Here is a 26,111-nt window from a genome sequence, read left to right as displayed (position 1 = left end):
AGCGCATGTTCATGCTGATGACGTTTTCACACTTGTGGATCTTGGAGGTTATTGGCAGTCAAGAGTCACATGACCCTTTGAGCTTTCTGCCATAGCCCAGGAGGTGAAAGCAAGGATGGAGATAGCGGTTTCTCACTTACTACATTTTTCTTTTACATAATTTTAGAATAAAAATGTAATCCTTGCTGGCCATATCATTGAAAATAGGCATGCAGCACACATGCCATAGACAGGGGTGCACATCTCTGCTCATAGACAGGGTTAGAACGTGTGCAGCCAATAAAGCCTCCAGGAGCTGCTATGGGCAGCACTAAAGCTGTAAGTGAACTATCAAACCGTATGTGCTGGCACATACAACTTGTAGTCCATAATGCATCATAGAGTTACACCCTAGGACAGGAAGTTAAAGCCGTCCTTACATGAAAGTCCCCAATCCTTGAGTAAAATAAAATGAAGAAAAAAAAAGTTTAAATATTCACCTTCATGGGTGATATCTTCAGACTTTCCCATTGATCCTGAGAACTCTTAGGTTCCCAAATCTCATTAGAATATGTGCATAATTTTTTTTATAATTTGCTTTAACGTGACATGTGATTTTCAGGGGGAGGAGGACCAGCTAATAAGCCAACTTTGCATTTACATGCGGTCTACTTTAAGGAACTGTCAGGAATACCAGGTAGTAAATAAAGGCAAATAGGAAACAAAGAATAACATTGGAGTGACTGGAGGAAGAGTAGAGACCCCTGTTGGGTTTTGTTTGGCCATTTGTGAGGTTTTCCTTCACTTCCTGGCCCATAGCCACAACAGGAATTGAGAGGAAATCCCTCCAAAATTAGGAAAATCTCTGGTAGTAAGCTGGGTCTCCAAAATGAGTGCCCCCATTGGAAGATTTTCTTCTATTCCTATTCTCACTTAAAATTTGGAATTTTCTTTCACATTTGGTGATAACAATCACAGGACAAAAAAGTGAGGGTGACTCACCCTAAGGCTTGGTTCACACCTATGCGGGTTGCAGTTGATGCATTTTCCCTGTGTGTTTTGTATTTTTTCACATGCATTTTTGATGCTTTTGCATTTTTTTGGGTAGTGTCTGTTGTCTTGTGGGAGAAATCAGCAAAAACGCAGCAGAAATGCATAAAAACGCAAGGACTGCATTTCTGTTGTGTTTCCATGTTTCATATCTATATTGCACACCAGCCCTCTGGCATCCCCCTTCACTCACCATTTTTCAGTTAGCGAGGAGGCTACAAGGTGTCATCGGACACAGATAAGTTAATATGAGGATTACAGGCTCCCTACCAGATTTAGTTACACTTATATCAAAGTCCACCGTAAAATGGACCTGAACTCAAAAAGTAAATTTTTCCTATGTCATTGGTAACATGCTACCTGTGCCTAAGCAGTGCCACAAAAAGACTATTGTTTGTCTATAATTCACCCTGAAAAATAGCAGTGCTCTTCTGGGTATGTAAGTGTGCCTAGGTACTCCTGTGATTACAGACTCAAAATTGTATATCTGTTAGTGAGATCTCAAGAACTGCTGCCTCTGACTGATATTTCCAAGAATTTTCAGTGGAATTGGCAATATCACTACTGTACTGCTCCTAGATCTCCTTGCTGGAGACTTGGACATGAGGAAGCAAAGCCCTGTGTCACGATCAGGGGTCAGGCTCAAAGACCAGTTGCTATAGCAATGGAAAGGCTCATCTGAAACCAGCAGGATAGGTACACAGGCAGGTTACCATGGCGGAGGACTGGGATCACCCGAGGTGCGGAGTCTAAGTACTAACCAGTGTTCACCTGAGCTCCTGATGGTGGAGATGGATTTTGCTGTGTGTTAGTACCAGGTCGCAGTCCTCAGGATCACCTCACCAGGAGGTGAGCAAGCGGAGGTCCAGTAGCGTATAAGCAGGTAAGGATCAAACGGAAGCATGGTCAGTAAATAAGACAAGGTCGGTAAGCAGCAGTTGCAGGTTGGGATCAGGCAGAAGCGTAGTCGAGAACAAGCCAAGGGTCAATAACGAGTGGTAGCAAAATATGGATAAAACCAGAGACGATAAGGAACACGATACTGGCTGGAGAGCACAATAATCTGGCAAACAGGAAGTGCAGAGACATCCAAATAATTGTCAAGGGAGCTGTTCAGCATTCCAGGTGGCTCAGCAAGAAGAAATATTGCCACTCACCGCAGAAGGCCCAGGTTCAGACCCAGGCTCTGGCAGTACTCCCCTCCTCACAGGATATCCCCTGGATGTCTTAGGACCAGGCTTGTGGGGAAACCTCTGGTGGAATTCTCTTGTTAATCTAGGAGCATGAACATTTTCCTCAGGCTCCCAAGAATTCTCCTCTTGCCCATATCCTTCCCATTGGACAAGAATCTTTTCCACCACATATTCTTCTTCACCCTGTACCTCAACAGATGGAGGAAGCGGAAGAATGCTTCCAGAGAAAGGATTTTCATTAAATGGTTTGAATAGCTACACGTGAAAAACAGGGTGAATCTTCATACTGTCAGGAAGTTTTAAGCGAAAGGTGACTGGGTTGATCTGAGCAGAAATCTGGAAAGGTCCCACAAACTTTTGGCCCAATTTTGCAGATGGAACATGAACCTTCAGATTTTTGGTTGATAGCCAAACCTTGTCGCCCACATGAAAGGTAGGAAGTGATCTGCGATGTCTGTCTGCAGCCTTTTTATAACATTCCTGAGCCTCCCCCAAAGTCTCGATCAACTTTGAATGAATCTCCTGCAATGTAGTTAATCTGTTGGCAACAGCAGGAATTTGAGTTGCGATAGGGAGATCAGGAATAAAAACTGGATGATACCCCGTATTGAGGAAAAAAGGGCTTTGGGAGGTGAAGCTATGTTTAGCATTGTTATAGGCAAACTCTGCCGTAGGAAGATAGTCCACCCAGTCATCCTGAAGATAACTGACAAAACACAGAAGGTACTGCTCCAAAGTTTGATTGGTCCTCTCGGTCTGACCATTAGACTGCAGATGAAAAGCAGAGGACAGGTTAACTGTTACCCCTAAAGCTGAACAAAAGCTTTTCCAAAATTTTGATGTAAACTGTACTCCTCTGTCAGATACCACATCATCTGGAATTCCATGTAGTTTAAAAACATCTTGAACCATCAACTCCGCAGTTTGTTCAGCAGAAGGTGCCCCCTTAACAGATATAAAATGAGCCATCTTAGTAAGACGGTCGACGACTACCAAGATAGTGGTCATTTTTTTTGAGGGAGGTAATTCGACTACAAAGTCCATAGAAATTGACCCCCAAGGTCTTGATGGAACAGGAAGTGGCTGGAGCAACCCCAAAGGAGAAGCTCGGGGTGTCTTATGGTGTGTACACGTCAGACTGGAGGCCACATACCGTTTGATATCCTTCCTATAACTAGGCCACCAGAAGGAACGTGACAAAAGTTAATCTGTCTTTGAAATCCCAAAATGTCCCGCAAGTTTAGAGTCATGAACTAATTTGATGGCTTCCACCCGAGCAGATTCAGGTACATAGCGACGATGTGCTTGAGTCCAAAAGCCGTTCTTGTATTCAAGGTTAATGTCCTTAGGAGGATCATTGAGAAGTGGGTCATTCTCATAACCCTCTTTGAGAAGACTCAAGAATGTCTTCGTACTTGTGGCCCCTAGGAAGTTTTTTTGAGTTAGGATTGAACATTCTGATACACTCTCACGGCTACTACTACCACCTCTATGCCGATGACATGCAAATCTATCTCTCGACCCCTCGCCTCACCCCTTCAGTCTCTGCCCGAAACACTAGCCTGCTGAACGACATATCAGATTGGATGTCGCTCCACTTCCTTAAACTGAACCTCTCCAAAAACGAGCTCCTAGTTTTACCCCCAGTCCGCGCACCCCCCCCCCACTGACTTCTCCATCACGTCCAACAATGCCACCATCAGGCCCACCCCACAAGCCAGAGTACTCACCCACATCCAGCTGATCTAGTTGATTTTTCATTGAATGAAAACAACTAGATCCACAGTAAAAGCAGCACACAGTACACACACAAACATGTTGGTCACATATTTAATCCCTTGAACATGCTAGATGTTAACTCCAGTATCATTAGTGCAGTGACAGTGCATATTATTACCACTGATCACTGTAATAATTGCACTGGTGATGTCAGTGGCAGTTAGTTAGTTCACCCAAGGATCAGTTAGTGTTGCCACAGTGTTGCAGTCCCGTTATAAGTCGCTGATTGCCGCCATTATTAGTAAAAAAAAAAAAAAATTCAGTATATATCCCATAGTTTGTAGACACTGAAACTTTCGAACAAACCTATCTGTTTACTTATTGGGATTTTTTTTTCACAAAGACATGTAGCAGAATACATTTTGGCCAAAACTTAAGAGATCTGATTTTTAAAACATTTTTTATGGCATTTTTTTTAGCACATAGCAAAAATTATTGTTTTTTTTCCAAAATTGTCAGCCATTTAATTTTATATATAAAAAATAATAAACCCAGATATGATCAAATACCACCAAAGGAAGCTCTATTTGTGTGAAAAAAAAGATATAAATATTGTTTGGGTACGGCGTTGCATGACTGTGCAATTGTCAGTTAAAGTAGCACACTGCTGCATAGCAAAAATTGGCCTGGTCATGAAAAGGGGGGGGGGGGGTAATCTTCTGCAGGGCAAGCGGATAATATAAACTGTTTTTGGTTATTTTACCCCCAAAATGTAGCAGAACACATTGTGGGCCTAAATTTATGAAGAAGGATTATTTATTTGCAAAATTTTATAACGACAAATGTTTTTTGTTTCAAAATTTTTGGCATTTTTTCATTTATATAGCAAAAAATTAAAAACCCAGTGGTGATCAAATGCCACCAAAAGAAAGCTCTGTCTGTCTCAAGAAAATGATAAATATTTCATATGGGTACAGTGTTGCATGACTGCTTGTCACCCAAAGCGTGACAGCGCTGAAAACTGAAATTTGGCCTCGATTGAAAGGAGATGAAAGTGTCCAGACTTGAAGTGGTTAACATGAATCTTACAAAAACACAGTAAAACCTTTATTATTAAAGGAACTAAGTACAATATATAATTCCCTTACTTCTTTTCTCACAGCTTTGATTCATACCTATGCACAAAGGGGATTTCATCCTTTCCCCACGTCAAATAAATATATGAATAATAATCTCATTAGCCAATCTAGGGATAAAAGTAAACCACAAAATTCACATTCTTCTAGGCAAAGCTAATCAAACAATCCAGTGTACGTTTTTGATTAAAGTTCCTATTTAGATGCGTTTTCCACTGTGGCGACTTATGTGAGTCATCTATGTATGTGTAACATAGACAGCGCTGAGGTCGTGTAGACTGGGATTCCTATAAATGATTACAATTGGTTTCAGCTCCACCACAATTCATTTTGAAGGGAAACTCTTCCTAAAACCAAAAAACTAAAGGACCAGTTCAACTAAAACTGATAATTCAGTTATTGGTAGATTTCACAGACTTAAAAGTGAATTTAGGTGGTTCTGAAGGCAGGAGGTTTTGTTACGTTAATACATTCTCTGCATTAAAGTGGAGCTCCACCCAAAAGGGGAATTTACACTTTAAGCCTTTGTCCCCCGCTCCCCATTAAGGATTGGCACCTTTGGGGAGCGGGTATCTGAATTTGACAGGTACCCGCTCCCACTTCCTCTGCGATCATCTAGGAAGCAGAAGTTGTCCTCCCCCCCGCCCTCCCCGTAGTCTTCTGGGACACATGACAGGTCCATGCACAAAGCATAGCGCTTCTCGCACATGCACAGTGAGCACCCGGATGTGAAGCCGCAAGCTGTCACATCCGGGTGCCCACACTGAAGATGTTGGCGCCAGGGAGAGACAATGGCCAGTGAAACCAGCGGTGGTGAGGACATCGCTGGACCGAGGGACAGGTAATTGACTTATTTTAAAAGTCAGCAGCTACAGTTTTTGGGCTCAGGTAAGTATTTGGGGGAGCTGCTTGCAGAAGATTTTTTACTTATAGCGGAGTTCCACCTGAAAAAAAAATGGCAGCAGCTACAGTTTTTGTAGCTGCTGCCATTTTTTTTTCAGGTGGAACTCGGCTATAAGTAAAAAATCTTCTGCAAGCAGCCCCCCCAAATACTTACCTGAGCCCAATCTTGATCCAGTGACATGCATGAGAGCAGAGGTTCTCTTGGCTCTCTCTCCTCATCGGGGGTGAACTGACAACTCATGGGGCCCCCGAGCAATAGGGGATCATGGGGCCCCTGTGTCCTTGCCCAAACTCAAAAAAGCCTATGAAAAAGGTACCAGGGGCATCTCATGGGGCCCCCTACTGACCCGGGCCCTCGGGCAGTGCCCGAGTTTCCAAATGGTCAGTCCGCCCCTGCTCCTCATTGGCTCACACATAGCAGTGGAAGCCATTAGCTGCTGTCAATCACAACCAGTGAGGAAGGAACAGGGGGCATGGCCAAGCCACACCCTCTGTGTTTTATGGACACACAGAGCCACCTCGGGAGTGAGCACGCATGAGTGCCCCCAAAGTGGCTTGCCTTGGGAGCTCTCAGCAGGAGGAAGGGCTTCTCTGTGCAAAACCATTACACAGAGCTGGTAAATATGACGTTTGTTATTTTTAAAATATAAGAACTGAGCCTTTAGAATCTTTTTTTTTTATGAAGTTTCTCTTAGTGAGAAATTAATGTATTTAAATTATTTTCTGTTTGTATTCTCACTCCCACCCTAGGAAATTCATAATTAAAAATGATTAATCTCAGTCATCACCACAAGGGTCAGGAATGGCAGTTGAAGTATTGGCAGTGATGCTGAGAATTGCCCCTGGTATTCTGATAGCTAGCTGTGACCTCTGCTTGGCTACTGCTACTGTAATATGTGCAATATACTGTAAGACTCATCAGTTGCACATTGTCCTGATTACACTCACATCCAGCAGTGACCTGGAACACGTTTTAAGGACCGTTATACCCGCATTACATCAGTTTTATCAGGTTGTTTATGTAAAACAGGATTGGATAGATATAATTGTAAATGTTGCAGCAGAATTATCACAACGGAATAATTTTAAACCAGCACTGCAGCCATTAATAACAAGATGAAAATGACAACTTTGAATCCCACAGAAATCAATAAGAGCTGAATTGAAGAAATCAGTATTGCCCATTTTCTAGGCTAATAGGAAAGGAAATGGCAAACAAATGCCCTGGTGGACATGTCCATGTGATAGAAAAAACTGTTTGGCAAGAAGCAGAGATTTTATTAATGCTTAAAGCGGAGCTCCACCCAAAAGGGGAAATTCCACTTTAAGGACTGGCCCCCCACTCCCCGTTAAGGATTGGCACCCTGACTTTCGATCGCCTAGGTGATCGAAAGTGGAAGTTGTCCTCCCCCCCTCCCTCCCCATAGTCTTCTGGGACAGGTGACAGGTCCCAGAAGCCTACAGGACCACTCACAAAGTGCAGCTGCCCACACTGAAGATTCTGTCACCGGGAACACAGGACAGCCAGTGAATCGGGCTGCTGGGGGGAGGGGTTTGGTGTCACCACAGGATCGTGGGACAGGTAAGTGGTTGTTTTTTAAAAGTTAGCTTTGTAGCTGCTGACTTTTTTTTTTTTACATTTTCACATTAACTCCGCTTTATATGATAGTAAAGGTTACATTTTTGACTAAAATAAAAAATATGTTATACAATGCACTAAACCAGGGGCAGACTTACCATTTGGAAACTCGGGCACTGCCCAAGGGCCTGGGGTCAGTAGGGGGCCCCATGAGATGCCCCTGGTACCTTTTTTCATAGGTTTTTTTGAGTTTGGGCAAGGACACAGGGGCCCCATGATCCCCTATTGCCTGGGGGCCCCATGAGTTGTCAGTCCGCCCCTGCACAAAACAAAGAACCAAATGCACTTTATATAACAAATGATGCATTTTAGAAAGTCACTCCAAGCCATAGTAGATTAAAATGCATTTCAATTAAATTTGTTTCATTTTAAAATATAATTAAAGGTAAGTAACACTTTTTCTAAAGTTTTAGATGATTGGAGAGGGATTAGAACACCTATTAGGACTTTTTTTTAATGCAAAACGTTGCTTTTTTGTTTCTATAGACTTCAATGGGAATGCTTCAGAAAAGCATGTATTACCTTTTTGCTGCATTTTTGCAGCGTTTTTTTATATGCGCTTTGCATTTAAAATATGCCTAGCAACAAGAAAATGAACCCCCCCCCTCAAAACGCATAACAAATGTGGCAAAAACACAGCAAAAATGCAAGTGAAATACGCAAAATGCAACGCAATGCAGAAACGCATCAAACACAACCTGCATAGGTGTGAACCTAGACTTAGGGAGATTCATCCTATATGTCCTGTTTACCATTATCAATAAAAGTGGATGTAGAGGGGAAATTTTCCAATTTGGACGCTAGTTCTGGGGATCTGGGGGGCCCAAAGGATTCCCTTAATTTGCAGGGATTTTTTCTCACTTTTTGTTTGGCTATGGAACAGGAAGTGAAGGGAAATCTCCCCAATGGGACACAGATGGCAAAAAAGAAATCTGACAGGGGTTAGAACCCTCCCTTGCTCTATCCAAAATAAAAAAAAAGGTTTTGCCTGTAGTACTACTGTAATTTGCAGGGATTTCCTCTTTCTGATTTAGCTATTCAACAGGAAGTAAAGGGACACAGATGGCAAAAAAAGACAGGTGTAACTTATAACCCTCCCATAGGGCCCGTTCACACCAGTTGCGGTGTAGGAAACTCACCTTCCGTGCGCATTTCCTGCACCGCATTCCATTCAAAGGTTGCGATCTGCAGTGTGTGTCCATGTTAACTCAATGACTGCAAAAGCAGCGTGTTTGCCTACACCGGATCACATGGTAGAGTAGTACCATGTGATCTGGTTGCTGCGTATCTTTTAGAGTAGTGCATTCAAATGAATGGGCTGAAATCGTACTGCACCCTGGACTGCATGTGAATTGCACAGGAATGTGATCCAGTGCAGGCAAATGCACTGCATTTGTGGTGCCATTAAGTGAACATTGACATCCATTGCAAATTGCAACTGTAGTGTGCTTTGAACGCAATCTGGGAAGCATGCACAGAAAGCAGGTTTCCTGCACTGCGTTCTGATGTGAATGCCAATTACTCTATCAAAAATTTAAAAAAAATTGCCTATAGCAGGGATGCTCAACCTGTGACCCTCGGAGCCCTCTGATGTGGCCCTCGACCTCAGACCAGGTAAGCATACTTCTACTATATCCTATGGGTTTCTGTAAGTGCACCAAAACTCCTGAATGCAGGCATTTTGATGCGCTTTCAGAAAGTGCACCACACCCACAAGATATAATAGAAGTCTATGACAAAGCGGAGATACGCCACAGGTGACTGCGCTGCACCTGCAATGCAGGTAAACCATCCTTATTGGGGGCTCAGGTCAGTAAGGGCTTGTTTACATTTGCAGTTTGAGGGGTGGTAACACCCCATAGTTGAGACCCCCCAACCACTGATGTAGCATCAGGAGTCGCAATGGCAACCCTGACTCATGCTCCTGGGAACCTATGTGGCCTCCCTGTCACATTCTGTTTTATACCTGGACAGGAGGGGTGGCGGGGGGGGGGGGGGGGTAGCACATACAGGAACCAAACCTTTCCATTTTCCTCCTGAAACTGCTGAAAGCCGACTTCTCCACATTTTCCTCCTGACAGCATTCAGGCTGCAGGAGGAAAATTTTCATTATGATATTCAAGAAAAAAAATATTCTGGGCCATTTCATTTCATTGTGGTTCGTGACTGGTTACCAAATCACTTAAGTGGCCCTCACTCTTCAAAAAGTGTTACTAAACCCAGGACCCTGCATTCATTATATCTGGTCTCCCACAGTACACAGACCATGGAAAAGCAAATATAAACTGCTAAATACCTTTTCTCATCAGCAGTATATATCAGTCTTGTGATGTCTACCAGTGTCCGGCCGACTACTGGTTAATCATGTAGGAGGAGATTTCATTCTACTGTAGCAGGATGCATGACCCCTGACCCTGTGTCTGGACAAAGCTGATTGGCCCTGTGCTGATCACATGCACTCTCCTAAAGAAAAAAAAAAATCTCTCTAGCAATACACACCAAACTGAGCATGTGCAGAGTGACTCCTAGAGCTCCATACAATCAGCAGATGGATTGGGGACAGTAGAAGAAGGGGAGGATCAGAGAGCAGACAGGATCAAACAGCCATTTTACACAATGCAGAGGATTAACCCCTTAGGTTCCACAGTGAGTATAACAAGCATGCTTTACTGCATATACAGACTGATTTTCCTGTTGTGGGTTTGGTGACACGTTAATGTTTCCATCTATAGCACTTTCTTCTTGGGTATTTGGTCCTAAATAAAAAAAATGGTCCATTTTGCAAAAGCCACAGTAGATTAGGAGGCAAGTGATGCTACAATTTCCTGTCCCGTCCAGTTAGGCAACATGGCTTTTGTGTGGCCAGTCACAGGAGGCGGGGAGCTCTCTCCATCCTCATCTCCCTACAGAGAGCGGCCCACCGACCCTCCGCGATCCGCTTGTCAGCTGTCAAATGCCATCGCCAATCATTGTGTAGTTCGCCCAGCAGGTGGCGCCCTTGTCCTTCTCCCAGTGACAGTTCCAGTCCTGAAAGCTCGCTGCTGTCCAATGCGAGGAGGAAGGCAAGCTGGCTTTGTGTGCGATCCCTCCCTCTATGAGTGTCTGTGCGAGCATACTCATCCCAGCCTGACACCAGCCGCACCACCACAACAGCATGGCACTAAGGGGGACACTTCTAGCACCCCCTGTGGGTATCCTCTGCGCGGTCAGCCTGTCCCTGCTGGGGCTGCTGGTGCAGGGCACTGGCTGGGTGAGCCGGAGTGCGCGGGGTACAGCGGACCGCGGGGTCGGGGGGGAGCGGAGCGTTCCTGAGGATGCTACTAGTCCAGCGGGGCGCTTTGGGAGAGCCACATCCAGGGATCCCATGTCGCTGCTCAGCACCTCGTTCGTGCTGAAGGGAGACGCTTCACACAACCAGGCGATGGTGCACTGGACCGGCGAGAACAGCAGCGTGAGTGAGCCGACTATTCAAATCGCATGAGTCGCATGTCACATGATGATGCATCCAGTGCCATGGCAGGCTGCTCCACCTGGCCTGGAGGGGGCGCTACACACGCTGGGTGCCTACCTCCATGGCAGCCTCTTCTAAAACTTGGAGCAGTTTGTACTGGCGCTCTGCACTTCCCTTCTTCTGCCTCCAGAACCCAACAGGCGATTGTTCTGTGACAGCTGTCACTCTGATACCTGTCTATATGGGTCAGAACACAAGTGTCCCTGACACCAAGAATTGCTGCCATGGCAGGTTGGGTATGGTGCCATGACCATGGGGCTCTGATTACAGGTTTATGCTGCCTACCTCTACAACTTTATGATGGGCTGGTGTATTGTTCTGTTGGAGATGTCTGTGCCTTCTGTCCACCAGTACACCAGACATCTGTGGAAGTGATGGACTATCTGAGTGAAGATTACTGGGTCATAGGGAAAATGTCATATGGAACTAGTGCCATGGCAGACTGGGTATGGTGCCATGACTATGGGGCTCTGATTACAGGTTAATGCTTCCTACCTCTAGAACTTCAGTATGACTTGTATATTGTTCTGTTGGAGATGTCTGTGCCTTCTCACCACCAGCAGATCACTTATCCTTGACATCTGTGGAAGTGATGGGCTGTCTAGAGGAAGTGCAAGGTCATAGGGCAAATGTCATATAGAACGTAGTGCCATGGCAGGCTGGGTATGTTGTCATGACTATGGGGCTCTGATTACAGGTTTATGCTGCCTACCTCTACAACTTTATGATGGGCTGGTGTATTGTTCTGTTGGAGATGTCTGTGCCTTCTGCTCACCAGTAGACCAGACATCTGTTGAAGTGATGGGCTATCTGAGTGAAGATTACTGGGTCATAGGGCAAATGTCATAAAGAACAAGTGCCATGGCAGACTGGGTATGGTGCCCTGACCATGGGGCTCTGATTACAGGTTTATGCTGCCTACCTCTACAACTTTATGATGGACTTGTATATTGTTCTGTTTGAGATGTCTGTACCTTCTGTTCACCAGTAGACCAGACATCTGTTGAAGTGATGGGCTATCTGAGTGAAGATTATTGGGTCATAGGGCAAAGGTCATATAGAACGTAGTGCCATGGCAGACTGGGTATGGTGCCATGACCATTGGGGCTCTGATTACAGGTTTATGCTGCCTACCTCTAGAACCTTATGGACTTGTATATTGTTCTGTTGGAGATATCTGTGCCTTTGTTTCCACCAGTAGACCAGACATCTGTTGAAGTGAGGGGCTGAGTGAAGATTACTGGGTCATAGAGAAAATGTCATATGAAGCTAGTCAATTGGCAGACTGGGTATGGTGCCATGACCATGGGGTTTTGCACAGTGCTGATCACATATTTATACTGCTGCCTACCTCTAGAACTTTAATATGACTTGTATATTGTTCTGTTGGAGATGTCCTGTTACTTCTGTCCACCTGTAGATCACTTATCCTTGACATCTGTCGAAGTGATGGGCTATCTGATTGGAGATTACTGGGTCATAGGGCAAATGTCATATGAAGCTAGTGCATTGGCAGACTGGGTATGGTGCCATGACCATGGGGTTCTGCACAGTGCTGAGCACATATTTATACTGCTGCTTACCTCTAGAACTTGTATATTGTTCTGTTGGAAATGTCTGTGCCTTCTTTCCACCAGTAGACCAGAAATCTGTTGAAGTGATGGGCTATGTGCGTGAAGATTACTGGGTCATAGGGCAAATGTAATATAGAGCTAGTGCCATGGCAGTCTGGGTATGGTGCCATGACAATGGGGCTCTGATTACACGTTTATGCTGCCTACCTAAGGAACTTTAATATGACTTGTATATTATTCCACTATAGATGTCCGTTCCTCCTTTTCACCAGTCAATATCTTGTCTTTAACATCTGCTGAAGTGATAGGTAGTCTGGATGAAGATCACAGGACAGTGTGAGGTCATAGGTCAAATATCATATAGAACTAAGTGCCATGGTAGACTGGATATTGGTGCCGTGACTGGTACTCTGAATACAGGTTTATGCTGCCTACTTCTTGAACTTTAGCATTTCTTGTGTATTGTTCTATTGTAGATTTTAGTGTCTCCACCAGCAGATTCTTGACGTCGGTTGCAGTGATGGGCTATCTGGATGAAGATCATAGAACAGTGCGAAGTCCTAGGGCAAGTGTCATATAGAGCTAGTGCCATGGAAGACTGGTTATTGGTGCCATGGCTGGGGCTCTAATTACAGGTTTATGCTGAAGTTTAATATTTCTTATGCATTGTTCTATTGAGGATTTCAGTGCCTCCATCAGTAGATTCTTGACATCTCTTGAATTGATGGGCTATCTGGATGAAGATCACGGGGTCATAGGTCATAGGGTGAATGCCATAACGATTTAGTGCCATAGCAGACTGGTTATGGAACATAACTGTGGCTCTGCATAGTGCTGATCATATATTTATGCTTATGCCTGCCTCTAGAACTTTAATATGGATTATATATTGTTCTGCTGGAGATGTCTGTGTCCTCTGTCCACCAGTAGATCAGTTATCCTTGAGATCTGCTGAAGTGATGGTCTGTCTGCATGAGGATCATAGGGCAGAGCAAGGTCATAGGGCAAGTGTCATAAAGAGCTAGTGCCATGGCAGACTGGGTATGGTGCCCTGACTGGGGCTCTGCACAGTGCTGAGCACATATATATGCTTCTGACTACTTATAGAATGTTATTACGGCTTAAATATTGTTCTGTAGGAGATTTCTGTGCCTTATGTCCACCAGTTGACATCTGTTGAAATGATAGGTTATCTGAAGATCACAGGGCAGTGCAAGGTCATAGGGCAAATGTCAATTAGAGCTAGTGCCATGGCAGACTTGGTATGTTGCCATGTTTGAGGCTCTGCACAGTGCTGCTTATGGGTTTATGCTTCTGCGTACCCCTAGAACTTTATTTTTGCTTGTACTGTATATTGTTCTTTTGGCCTTAAGACCAGCAGTAAAGCCATGACATCTCTTAAAGTGATGTGTTATCTGGATACATAGATCACATGGCAATGCAAAGGCATAAGGCAAACTAGTGCTGGTGCCATGGCAGACTGGGTAAGGTGCCATGGCTGGGGCTCTGCATTGTGCTGTTGACATGTTTATGCTGCCTACCTCTTGAACTTTAATATTGGATGTATATTGTTCTTTTGAGGGGTTTAGTGCTCTTTGTCCTCCTATCCTTGACATCTGTTGAAGTGATGGGCTATATGGATGAAGCTCACAGAGAAGTGCAAGGTCATGGGGTAAATGTCATATAGAGCTAGTACCATGGCAGACTGGGTATTGGTGCCATGACCGAGGATCTGTACATACTACATGCTACTTACATATATACTGCCTACCTCTAGAATTTTCATATGACTTGTATATTGTTCTGTTTGACATTTTAGTGCCTTTTATACACCAGTAGATCACTTATCCTTAACCTCAGTTAAAGTGATGTGCTATGCTAGCTGGCTGAAGATTACATGGCACCACAAGATCATAGGGCAAATCTCATTTAGAGCTACTGCCACGGCAGACTGGATATGGTGCTGTGACTGGGTCTCTGTACATGCTGCTTGCATATGCACGCTGCCTACTTCTAGAACTTTAATATGGTTTGTTCTTTGTTCTTATGGAGATTTTGGTGCCTTTTATCCACCATCTGTTGAAGTGATGTGCTATTTGGCTGGAGATCACAGGGCAGTGCTTGGTCATAGGGCAAATGTCATACAGAACTACTGCCATGACAGTTCAAATGGAAGTACCACCATAGTGCTGAACAAGTTATAGTCAACCTATCATAAATAATTGGTCGCCACTGCTGACCTCTTCCCATTGAAAATACTAATTAGCTGGCTAGTTCTGCTGACCCTAATACTTTCCAAGTGACCGATTTGCAACAAGTAGGCAGGTCAGAAATGTCAGGAGTCTTTTTTTTTTGCAGTCTTTCTTTGAATCGGTGACTTAGTTCACCATACATTTTACAGTCTGATTGTACAGTTTTCTATTGGTCCACCAACAAACATGTAGTGAAAGGACCAGCCTGATTGGATAGTTGAGGTAGCTCCTTATATTACATAGTTTTGATAAACCCAAAGTTGATTGTACAGAGATTGTATGGTCAGATTGTAATGTGTTTGGTGAGCTTTAACCTAGGTGAAGCTACAGGCTCAGCATGAAGGCCAGGACACTAGAGTAGGCACCAGTCACAGCCAGGGGCGGACTGACCATTTGGAAACTCGGGCACTGCCCGAGGGCCCCGGGTCAGTAGGGGGTCCCTTGAGATGCCCCTGGTACCTTTTTCATAGGCTTTTTTGAGTTTGGTCAAGGACACAGGGGCCCCATGATCCCCTATTGCCCGGGGGCCCCATGAGTTGTCAGTCCGCCCCTGTTCACAGCATCCATATTTCTCACAGTACAGATTTCCTTTAGGTGTCATGTCCTATGATGTACCTTATCCTATATTGGAATTGTTTATTGAAGCTTTTATACTGTAGATGGTCCTCTTTACATCCTCCACTAATGCCATAGAATGTTCACTACTTGTGCCACAGGTGACCCTATGGACAAATCCAGTGCCCCCTTCTATGCCAATTATTCTGTCATCTTTGATGTTTCTTTACTATGGTCTACATATTGTTGTGTGGCACTTGCATGCCTTCTGTCCAGCAGTCAATGAGTTATTCTTGATGCCGATGCCAACTGTATGCTGACACATTCTAACTGGAATAGCAAATCTGTTCATTACTACAGTAGACTGGAAGCTTGTGTCTTCTTGGTAGCATTGTAAGAGTCTGTCTACGCTTCTACCTTCTTCTGGATCATGGACCTGCTTATAAGGATGTACCATTGTATTAATAATAATCCAAGGTGGGGGATTCCAGCTCATTACAATCCACCATTTTATGCAGGAAAACCCTTTTTTCTAATTGTTTCATAAATACCTTAAAATTGCAATTTTTGTGTAAGTCACAAACCACTGGTCACTATATGTTGTGCTGTGTTTTAGATGTTGGGTATATATTTACTTCACATGGGTTGTATAGAGTATATATGCAAAACATTTGTCCATTTTATAATGTTCATCCCTATAATGTCTAGGTTCCTGGTGGGCAGATTCATCCTCTCTGTTTGTCCTGGTGACCACTGAAAATGATGGGATATTTAAAAATGTAACTAACAGTTGTCACCTGAACACAAATAGGAAGGAAATCCTCCAATAGGGACAATTGTTCTCTTACCTAGGAGGGCATTTCCTGTCACTTTGGAGAAATTCTTTTCACCTTTGGTTTGTCCCCAGGACAAGACGTGAAAGTTAAACTAACACTAAGCTTTGGTTTAAAAAAAATATATATATATATACAGGTGTACCTCTGTTTACGAACGCCTCGGTTAACGTAATTTTCAGTTTACGAATGAAAATCCATTGAAAATAATACCTCAGTCTATGAATTGTTTTCGCAATATGAACTGATTAATTGGTTTTCAATGCATTTACAATTTTTTTTCAATCATGCCCCTGTACAGTATTTATGCCTTTAAAATGCACTTTATAAAGAGTTTTGAACAGATAGAAGACTTTTTTTAAAACTTCTTTCTGACTTTTTTTTGAACGGATTAATTGGTTTTCAATGCATTCCTATGGGAAAACGCGTTTCGGTTTACAAATTTTATGCAATACAAAAAGTCCTGCAGAACGCATTCAATTTGTAAACTGAGGTATGCCTGCATGTATATATATATATATATATATATATATATATATATATATATATATATTGTGACAGTATGAACGGCGAGGTGATATATGGATGCTATGTGTCACCTCGCATTCGGTCATACCTGGGAGTTTAAGGTGAAATCCACTCCGGGTTTTCTGGGCCACTATGGCAGAGTTGGTTCCGGACATGATTTTGTGGTCCACTGATTACCACCAACAGGTGGTATAAATAAGGCAGGACTGGAGCAAGGAGTCCATCATGGCCTGGGACTCAGAGCCATTCCTGAGAGAGCTGTGCATGAACGTGATTGTTGTACAAACAAGAGAAAAGGTTTGTTTTGGTTGGTGACAGAGAGAAGCCCTTCACCAGTGAGAGAGGAAAAGTTCTATGTTCAGTTAGTGCCTGGATGGCGAGGGTTTATTTTGATGTTTTGTTATTCTGCAAACCTTTTAAATAAAACTGACAACCAGTCAGATTTTGAAGAAAGCCGGCTGTGTGGTCTACATTTGTCCCAGGGAAGGAGATCCCCCACTATATATATATATATATATATATATATATATATATATATATATATATATTATTATTTTATTCTCTCAAGTATATATTCTTAACTCAAAATGCCCCTTCTATTGCACTCAACCTCCTTGAAATGTTTGTTCTCCATAGTCCCACTGTATGTAAGAACATAGCCATCCTCTCTTGTTCACTCCCAAGATGGACTATAAACGATCTGTAGTGAGCATAGAGCAGTGCACATGACTACACCTAATGTTCTCTGCTTATTCCAAAGAAATGGAAGTGAGGAGGAAAAGGAGAGGTTCAGGAGCTTAGAGAGGACATTGCAAAGAAGCAGAGAAACAGTAACAGTTGTATGAAAAGTAGATTTCAGAGCCATTTAGAAGTGGATCTATATGGCATATTTTTAGAAAATAAGGATATTGTTTAGTACTTCAAGTGCATGCTTGTCATACTCACTGTGGAAATTAAGGGGTTAATTCTACGCATTGTGTAAAAAGGACATTTGATCGTATCTTCTCTGATCCTCCGCTTCTACTGTCCCCAATCCGTCTGCCGATAGAACAGAGCCTTGGGGGCAAGCTGCACATGCTCGGTTTGGTGTGTATTGCTATAGAGAGGTGTGTGGTGTTTTTTTTTTCTTGGGAGAGTGCATGAGATCAGCACAGGGCCAATCAGCACTGTCCAGAGAGAGGGTCAGGGGTCCTGCAGCCTCATAGGACAATCGGGAGAATGAAAACTCCTCCTACAAGCTTTAACGAGTGCTCTGCTGGACACTGATAGAAGTCACAAGACTGCTCTAACAGCTGATGAGAAAAGGTATTTAGTTTATATTTACTAAAATAATTGCATTTACATGTACTGTGGGGGACCGGATTTAGTGCATGCAGGGTGAGGGACACTTAAGTAATCTGGTAACTGGTCGCAGGCCACAATGAAATGAAATGGTTTAGAATTTTTTATTTTTAATATAATAATGCGCATTTTCCTCCTGCAGCCTGAATTCTGACAGGAAGGAGAGGAGTAGAAGTCAGCTTTCAGTAGTTACAGGAGGAAAATGGAGAGGATCGGTTCCTGTATACGTCACCCCCCTCCCTCTTGTTCAGGTGTAAAACAGAATGTGACAGGGAGGCCACACGGGTCTCCTGGAGCATGAGTCGGGGTTGGCATTGCGACCCCTGATGCTACACCAGTGGTTAGGGGGGTGGTAAAAACATGTCTCAACTATGGGGTATTACCACCCCTCAAACTGCAAATGTAAACAAGCCCTTACTGTCCTGAGCCCCCTATAAGGATGGTTTACCTGCATTGCAGGTGCAGAGCAATGCACCTGTGTCTTTCCTGTTATTGTCCTGAGCTTAACACTCACTTAACAGTTTTTTAAAAAAAAAATCACTTTTCAACTCAATCCAGTCTATGTGGTTAACATGTGTGAGATAGCCTCAGCCTTGCACCACTCCACAACCCAGGCCCTCTGACATGTCTCGCCCCACCCTCTGGGGGCCTAATCGTAGACCTCTATTAACCACATAGACTGGATGGTGAAATTTTCAGCCAGCACCCAATTCCTGAGCACCAGCAGGACTATATACACTCTCCTTCTTTGCTTAGAGTGGCACTACACGTATTAGGTCACAAGGATATTGTTTTGTATCACTATAGTCTCCCCGAGACACAGCAAAAAAAAAAAAAAAACTTGCCCAAAACTAAAAGAAATGTAGTTTTTCTCTATACCCCAATAATTTTTGTTACTGTATTCTTGCTGTCGTCCAAGTAATCCATGTTGACAGCTGTCAAATGGATGCATGTTTGCCATCTGTAGAGCTGGGGACAGATGTGTTGTAGGGATGGTTTGCTGAGATCAAAGCCTCATACAGCATAGTAAGCTCAGTCTCTTGAGCATCCAGTACCTTCCTGCATAATGTTTTGGAATTGAGATCAGTTCCCAGTCACAGTGCTGGATGGAGGATGTGTGTGCAGAGTATAGGATTTCTGGGACTGTCAGGTGGATCAGATGATGGATGAGCAGAATGTCAATGAGGATTTCTGGGCTGGGAATGATTCATCCAGGTCCTCTACTAGTTATGTCCACTCATCAAGTGGCACACCAGGCTGTTTAACTTTAACCAATCTTCCACCCTGACCTGATCCTGTACTGAGTCAGCGGAAATAAGCAGCGTGTGCAATATCCACTCACTGGCAGGGGGTGCTGGGGTACAGAGACATCCATGCCTGATCGCGGTGCTAGTTAAAGGTTCAACCACACATGACTTGAACCTCCTGATGACAATTGCTTCATTTGCAGCATGTCTATGGCTTTGTAGAGTCCAGGTTCGGTGACCATACATGCTTTGATTTTATTATCTGATCTATGTGTGATTCAATCAAAATCAATACATTTAATTATTATTATTTAATTATTATTATTTAATTATTATTTATTTAGATTGGATTCAATCAAACTGAGCTGATCGGCCAGGGTGGAAAATTAATTGATAGAATTGAGTTGCTCTGCTCATGAATTCGATTGTAATTCGATCGACCAGAATATGAGATTTCATGGTGGAAACAGATGTGCTCCATAGTTTATGATTGTATCTTCCATCTACGGGCAGCACAGTGGCTAAATGGTTAGCACTTCCACCTGGCAATACTAGGGTTGTTGGTTCGAATCCCAGCCATGGCACCACCTGCCTGGAGCTTGCATGTTCTCCCTGTGCCTGTGTGGGTTTCCTCTGGGTACTCTGGTTTCCTCCCACACTCCAAAGAAGTGCTGGTAGGTTATTGGCTCCTGTCTAAATTGGCCCTAGTATGTGTATGTATGAATGTAAGTTAGGGGCTTTAGATTGTACACATCTTGAGGGTTAGGGACTGATGTGAATGTACTATATATGTGTAAAGTGCTGCATAAATTGACAGCGCTATATAAGTACCTGAAATAATAATCTATCAATGGAAATCCACTTCCCCATGTGTGTCGTATCAATCATGTGGGTTATTATATAGACTATATATAGGTTATACTATAAATAGATTATTTCAGGCAAAGATTGATGGAAAAATAAATCAGTCATTTATTAAAGTGTGTATGGCCACCACAAAGCATTACAAATCTCACTTGTAGCTGAATGCATTTCCATCCTATGGTTTGTGGCTGTGGTGGAACTACAAGTCCCAGCATACTGTAACTGAACCACGGATCAAATGATAGGGACTGTCTGGGGAACTTAAAAATATATTTAGTGCAGTTAATATGTGTTTATTAAAAGGATCACCATATGTATTGCTATCAGAAAGCGGTTTATGAATTTCCAGCAGTGACATCACTGTGATGTCATCAGTTCCATGGAATATAATGGCTGAATAATGGAGCAGTCCCCAGAATGGCTGTCTTCTTTTTGTATGTAACTGATACATTAACCTCTTCAATAGCCGACACTTCTACCCCCTTCCTGCCCAGGCCAGTTTTCAGCTTTCAGTGCTATCACACTTTGAATGACAATTGCGCAGTCATGCAACACCGTATCCATATGACATTTTTATTTTTTTCACACAAATAGAGCTTTCTTTTGGTGATTAATTACCACTGTTTTTTTTTTTATTTTTTGCTAAATAAAAAAAACCAACACTTTTTTTAAAAAATCGTTTTTTTTTTTCTATTATAACATGTTGCAAATAAATCTTTCTTCATAAATTTAGGACGAAATTTATTTTGCTACATTTCTTTGGTGAAAATAACCCAAATCAGTGTTTATTATTTAGTCTGTAGGAAAGTTATAGAGTCTACAAACTAAATATATGTATCTGAAAATCGATCAGTGCTGCAGGTACTGGTGGCCTATCTCATTCCTAGAGGCCTGAAAATGCCAGGACAGTACAAATACCCTCCAAATGACCCCTTTGTGGAAAGTACACAGTCAAAGGTATTTAGTAAGAGGCATGGTGAGTTTTTGGAAGTTGTAATTTTTTTGTCACAATTTTTTTGGAATATGAAGAAATGTAAAAAAAAGTTTTTTTGCACAATTTGTAAAATATATTTTACATACTGTCACCAGTGCAGTAAAGCACCATCATATAACTAGTGTGGCAGTGTTCAGGGACACTGAATCTGGTAACAGTATGTAAAAAAAAAAGTTTAAGTTTTTTTAAATATTTTTTTCTTTTTTATTACTTATTTGTATTTTTGTGCAACTTTTTTTTTTTTTTTTTTTTTTTTTTTTTTTTTTTTAGGAACAGTGAGCGGAGCAATACAGTGTTTCCACAGTGACACTGTACTACTCTGGGGAGGTGATCAGGATTTTGTGATTGGCCTTCTGTACCATGTGATCACTGTGACCAATCACAGAGCTCATCACAATAGTACACAATGAAAGCCATGAATCAAAGCAGCACAGTGGGTAAATGGTTAGCATTTTCGCCTGGCATTACTAGGGTCATTGGTTTGAATCTTAGCTATGGCACCACCTGCCTGGAGTTTGCATGTTCTGCCTGAGTTTCCTCCGGGTACTCCGATTTCCTCCCACACTCCAAAGACATGCCGGTAGGTTAATTGGTTCCTGGCTAAATGGGACCTAGTATGTGTATATAAGAATGTGAGTTAGGGACCTTAGATTGTACGCTCCTTGAGGGTTAGGGACTGACGTGAATGTACATTATATATGTAAAGTGCTGCGTAATTGATGGCGCTATATAAGTACCTAACATAAATAAAGCCTTTCATTGTGTACAGGCAGGGGGCCAGTATAGTGATCTGTCTCCGGAGGTCATATGATGTCCTCCCAAAATAAAAGGGGCCCCCCCCCCAGCTGTCTATTTACAATATGCCTGGTAGTAAGGGGTTACAAATTGATTATTTATTTTACTGAAATACAGGCACGTTATAGACATACATAAAATCAGCTTTGTATTCTTTAACACATCACGATATTATTTATTATCGTTATTTATAAAAAGTATTTTTTGGAAGATATGCAAGCAGTGTAAGTACCTGAATGTGACCTGAGATTTTATACATAGCACAGTAAGGCAGGACAGGAGAACTGATATTTCTCTGCTGCAGTTATTATTATTATACAGGATTTATATAGCGCCAACAGTTTGCTCAGCACTTTACAATATAAAGAGAGACAATACAGCAACAATACAGTTCAGTACAAGAGGGATAGGAGGACCCTGATCCTTGGAACTTACAATTCAGTTAAGTAATACTTACAGCTCTTGTCCAACCTTGAGCCTGTTATTAGGCTGTAAAATATTTTTTTTTCCTTTTTAAGCTGACAATATAGTTACTGTGCAACATAGCTTAGACTGTGCTGCAGTGCTCATGTGCTAACAAGGAGCATGCTGATAGAAGGAGAGAGCAGAGTGATGGTGACATAAGCACATCAGTGTGTTGCTTCTCCTTTCACTGTCCAATCACAGTCTGGAAGAGGTGCGAGACCTATAAGTGTTACTTAACTGCAGCGTAAGAAAATCAGGTCTCCTGCCCAGCCAGAAAAGGTTGTGCTGTGTGGCAAAGCTGTGTAAATCTCAGGGCTGGATGGACATAAATTCAACTCCTTATATGTATTTCATTTGTGTATCTTGCTGAATTCAGCACTAAAACTAGACATGAGAAGGGCTGTAAATCAGTGTTGTATCCATGCCTACTATTTTTTTGTTGGTAACAATGTTTGTATTATATGCTATGAATCAAAACATCAGTAGTATTTTTTTCCTCACTTATTTCAGTAATATCAATGAAAAGCCCAACTCTGACCCCCGGTTCACATCTATGCGGCCGTGCAGGCCGCGTTTTGCACGAGAGCCCATTCATTTGAATAGACTGCCATGCCCTGTGACACTCAGGGAAGAAGTCCCTGCACCTCTTCTGAAAACGCAGCCCGCACGGAAACCTTGGTTCCCAGTACGGTTGCATTTTTCAGTGTGGGCGGCTTGCCATTAGAACTAATGGCACCCGCCTGCGGGTCAGCATTCTGCTGTGTGGGTGGTGTGGCTGCACGGATTTTCATGCGGATCCGCGGCGGCACCACCTGCACAGATGTGAATCTAGGGTTAGCATTTGTGTTTTATAGGGGAGATCTTCATTCGCTTTTTTTCATTTTGGCCGCAGGTGTCACATGGACAGAACTCAAGGAGAAATTTCTTCAACCAGAAACTAGAAAGCAATAAAACATTTTTTTTAAAAAGGTAGACCCTAACTGGATTACTTTTAGTTTTTGAAAGGACCATGCATTAAAAACAATTACCGTTTAAATAAATGATTGATTTCACAGTGTGCTGGCAACCCAATTATAAGGCTGGATTCATATTGTTGCATTTCTATGTGATGTGTTGTTCATTGAAGTAAATGGAAACGCATCAAAATGTGTTCAAATTCATGGAGTGACGCACATTGATGCATCCATGTATGTAAATGCATCATGCCGTATGTTAACACATAATGATATGCACTGTAATGCATGTTGACATCCAATGCAAAGCACATTGCAACACACATTGAAAACTTGCCACAAGGCACGCTGGCATTCATTTCAATGTGCTTTCAGTGATTTCAATGGAAAACTCATCAGGGGTAAAAATGCATAGGTGTAAATCCAGCATTGCATCACTACCCTTCCAGTGTGAGATACATAATGTTTATGGTGTCCTTTCATCTGGTAGAAGGTTGAATTTGCAACCGTGATCACATCCCCTCCTTTCCAGGAGGTCACAGCTGATGGTTGGATCCAGGGGCGGACTGACCATATGGAAACGCTGGCACTGCCTGGGGTCAGTAGGGGACCCCATGAGATGCCCCTGGTACCTTTTCATAGGCTTTTTTGAGTTTGGGCAAGGACACAGGGGCCCCATGATCCCCTATTGCCCGGGGGGGCCCCATAAGTTGTCAGTCCGCCCCTGGTTGGATCCAAGAAAAAGTTTTAGGTCCCATGAAGAAATGCCATCTTTCTGTACTTGGCTCTAGTTGTTAGCGGTTTCAGCAACTCCATACTTGAAAGTGATTGTAAATCCTTATACCTAGTGAAGTGACTGGCCCCAGGTGGTACAAAGAGATGAAACAAATCTTCCTACATACAGTAAGTTGTACCTGTTTATCTGCAACCTTCTCTTTATAGGTTTAAAGTCCAGAATTTATAAAGCTTTCAGGAAAAGAAGGGTCGGAGAGCTGAGGTGAGCTCTGAGAGCTGATTGGAGGGAAGAGACACAGCCCCTTCACATAGGAACAGAGCTGAGGCTGTCAATCTGCTGGAAGCCCTTTCCCTGTCACCATTTTCTCTTGGTGTCAGAAAATGTTGTCAGAAGTGATTCATACTGATAAGGAGGAAAGAAGCGCCGCTAAGTGCAATATGTAACGGTATTTATTGGAAGTAATGTAAAAGCACTGACATTGCATAAAAATTAAGAAGGCTCAGATGAATAGAGTGATAGCCGAGTCCTCACTGCACTGGCCACGTCCGCACTACAGGAAACTATGGATGTCACAGAAAAGTGGCATCAGTGTGATGACGTATGGGAGACCAGCATGCAAAGCGACGCGTTTCAGAGCATGCGCTAAACCACAAAACGCGTCACTCTGCATGCTGGTCTCCCATACGTCATCACACTGACGCCGACGTTGCACACGCTCCAAGGTGCTCTCCATACGCCATCTTCAGAGATTTCACATGCCAGCCGGCTTTTCTGTGATATCCATAGTCTCCTGTGGTGCGGACATGGCCAGTGCAGCGAGGACTCGGCTATCACTCTTCACCTCAGCCTTCTTAATTTTTATACAACGTGAGTACTTTTACATTGCTTCCAAATAAATACCGTTACTAATTGCACTTAGAGGCACTTTTTACCTCCTTATTTTTACACAGAGCCTGCTACAGCTAAGGGGCTTGCCCTAGTGCTAAATGGACTAATGTATGACATTGGACTTTTAAATATTCATCATGTGCCCCTTGCCAATAGGATTTGGGGATCTGTATGTGCTGATTTCCTCTACTTTTAGTGGTTTTGTGTTTTTGTGATTCATGCTGATAGCAAAGGAATGAGGCAGCAGACAGAAATGACACTTAGTGCTCCTAAATGAGGGATATGCTTTGTTCATATTTTATATCTGAGGTTTGCAACTACTTTAAAGCAATATGCCTGCTTTTTAATCACATCAGGGTTATTCTTTAAACAATTATTCATTAAAAGGAATATTATGATATAAAATATATCCTAATATTTGTGTGATTTCAGTTTTGGGTTATGTGACCTAATGCCAGGGCACTAGGGTGCTGTGAGAAGTAGGAACACAGCTTCACCTTAAATCAGCACCCAAAATACAATATTGCTGTTGCACTGGAGCAGGAGTTTCTCATTTCAGCAGACGGGTAGGTTTATACTGATTCTAATACCCCCTGACACTCTCTCCCACACTTTCTAACTCCTTCCTAACGCTGGCCATTTTCTTGCAGAATTTTGTTATAGGTATTTTGCTGTAAGAACCTTTGTTCAATTTTCTAATCATTAGTGGGGTAAATTGGTGTTGATCTTCAACCGCAGAAATGTCGAAGGAACAGGATGAAAAATTTTCTCGAACAAACACATTTCTAACAGTGAAAGTGTGGGAAATCCCATTGGTTCCAAAATCAAATGTTAAAAGCAATCAAATGTACTGAGAATTTTCCTACAAATGTTCCTACGAACATTCATTCTAAATTCTAGTGGTATATGGCCAGCTTAACTGTTTAAAGCCCAAGAACCACCAGCTTTGATAAGGC

General features: G+C 42.7%; 1 protein-coding gene across 2 annotated transcripts in view; it reads left to right on the top strand.

The window, feature by feature from the left end:
• Positions 1-10,689: 10,689 nt before the first annotated feature.
• The window catches only part of SORCS2 (sortilin related VPS10 domain containing receptor 2), a 1,187,504-nt gene continuing 1,172,082 nt past the window's right edge, over positions 10,690-26,111 (top strand). For both annotated transcript variants that reach the window (XM_089691582.1, XM_089691581.1), the window contains exon 1: positions 10,690-11,070. In XM_089691582.1, the coding sequence (XP_089547708.1) occupies positions 10,774-11,070 (297 nt within the window). In that variant the 5' untranslated portion in view covers positions 10,690-10,773. The remainder of the gene's footprint in view (positions 11,071-26,111) is intronic.

Source organism: Staurois parvus, unplaced genomic scaffold (assembly GCF_062004578.1).
Source record: "Staurois parvus isolate SC_StPar_1 unplaced genomic scaffold, SC_StPar_1.0 ptg000564l, whole genome shotgun sequence".
In the NCBI taxonomy this organism is placed as follows: Eukaryota; Metazoa; Chordata; class Amphibia; order Anura; family Ranidae; genus Staurois; species Staurois parvus.
Note: the sequence above shows the minus strand (reverse complement) of the source record. Positions and strands in the feature narration are given on the sequence as shown.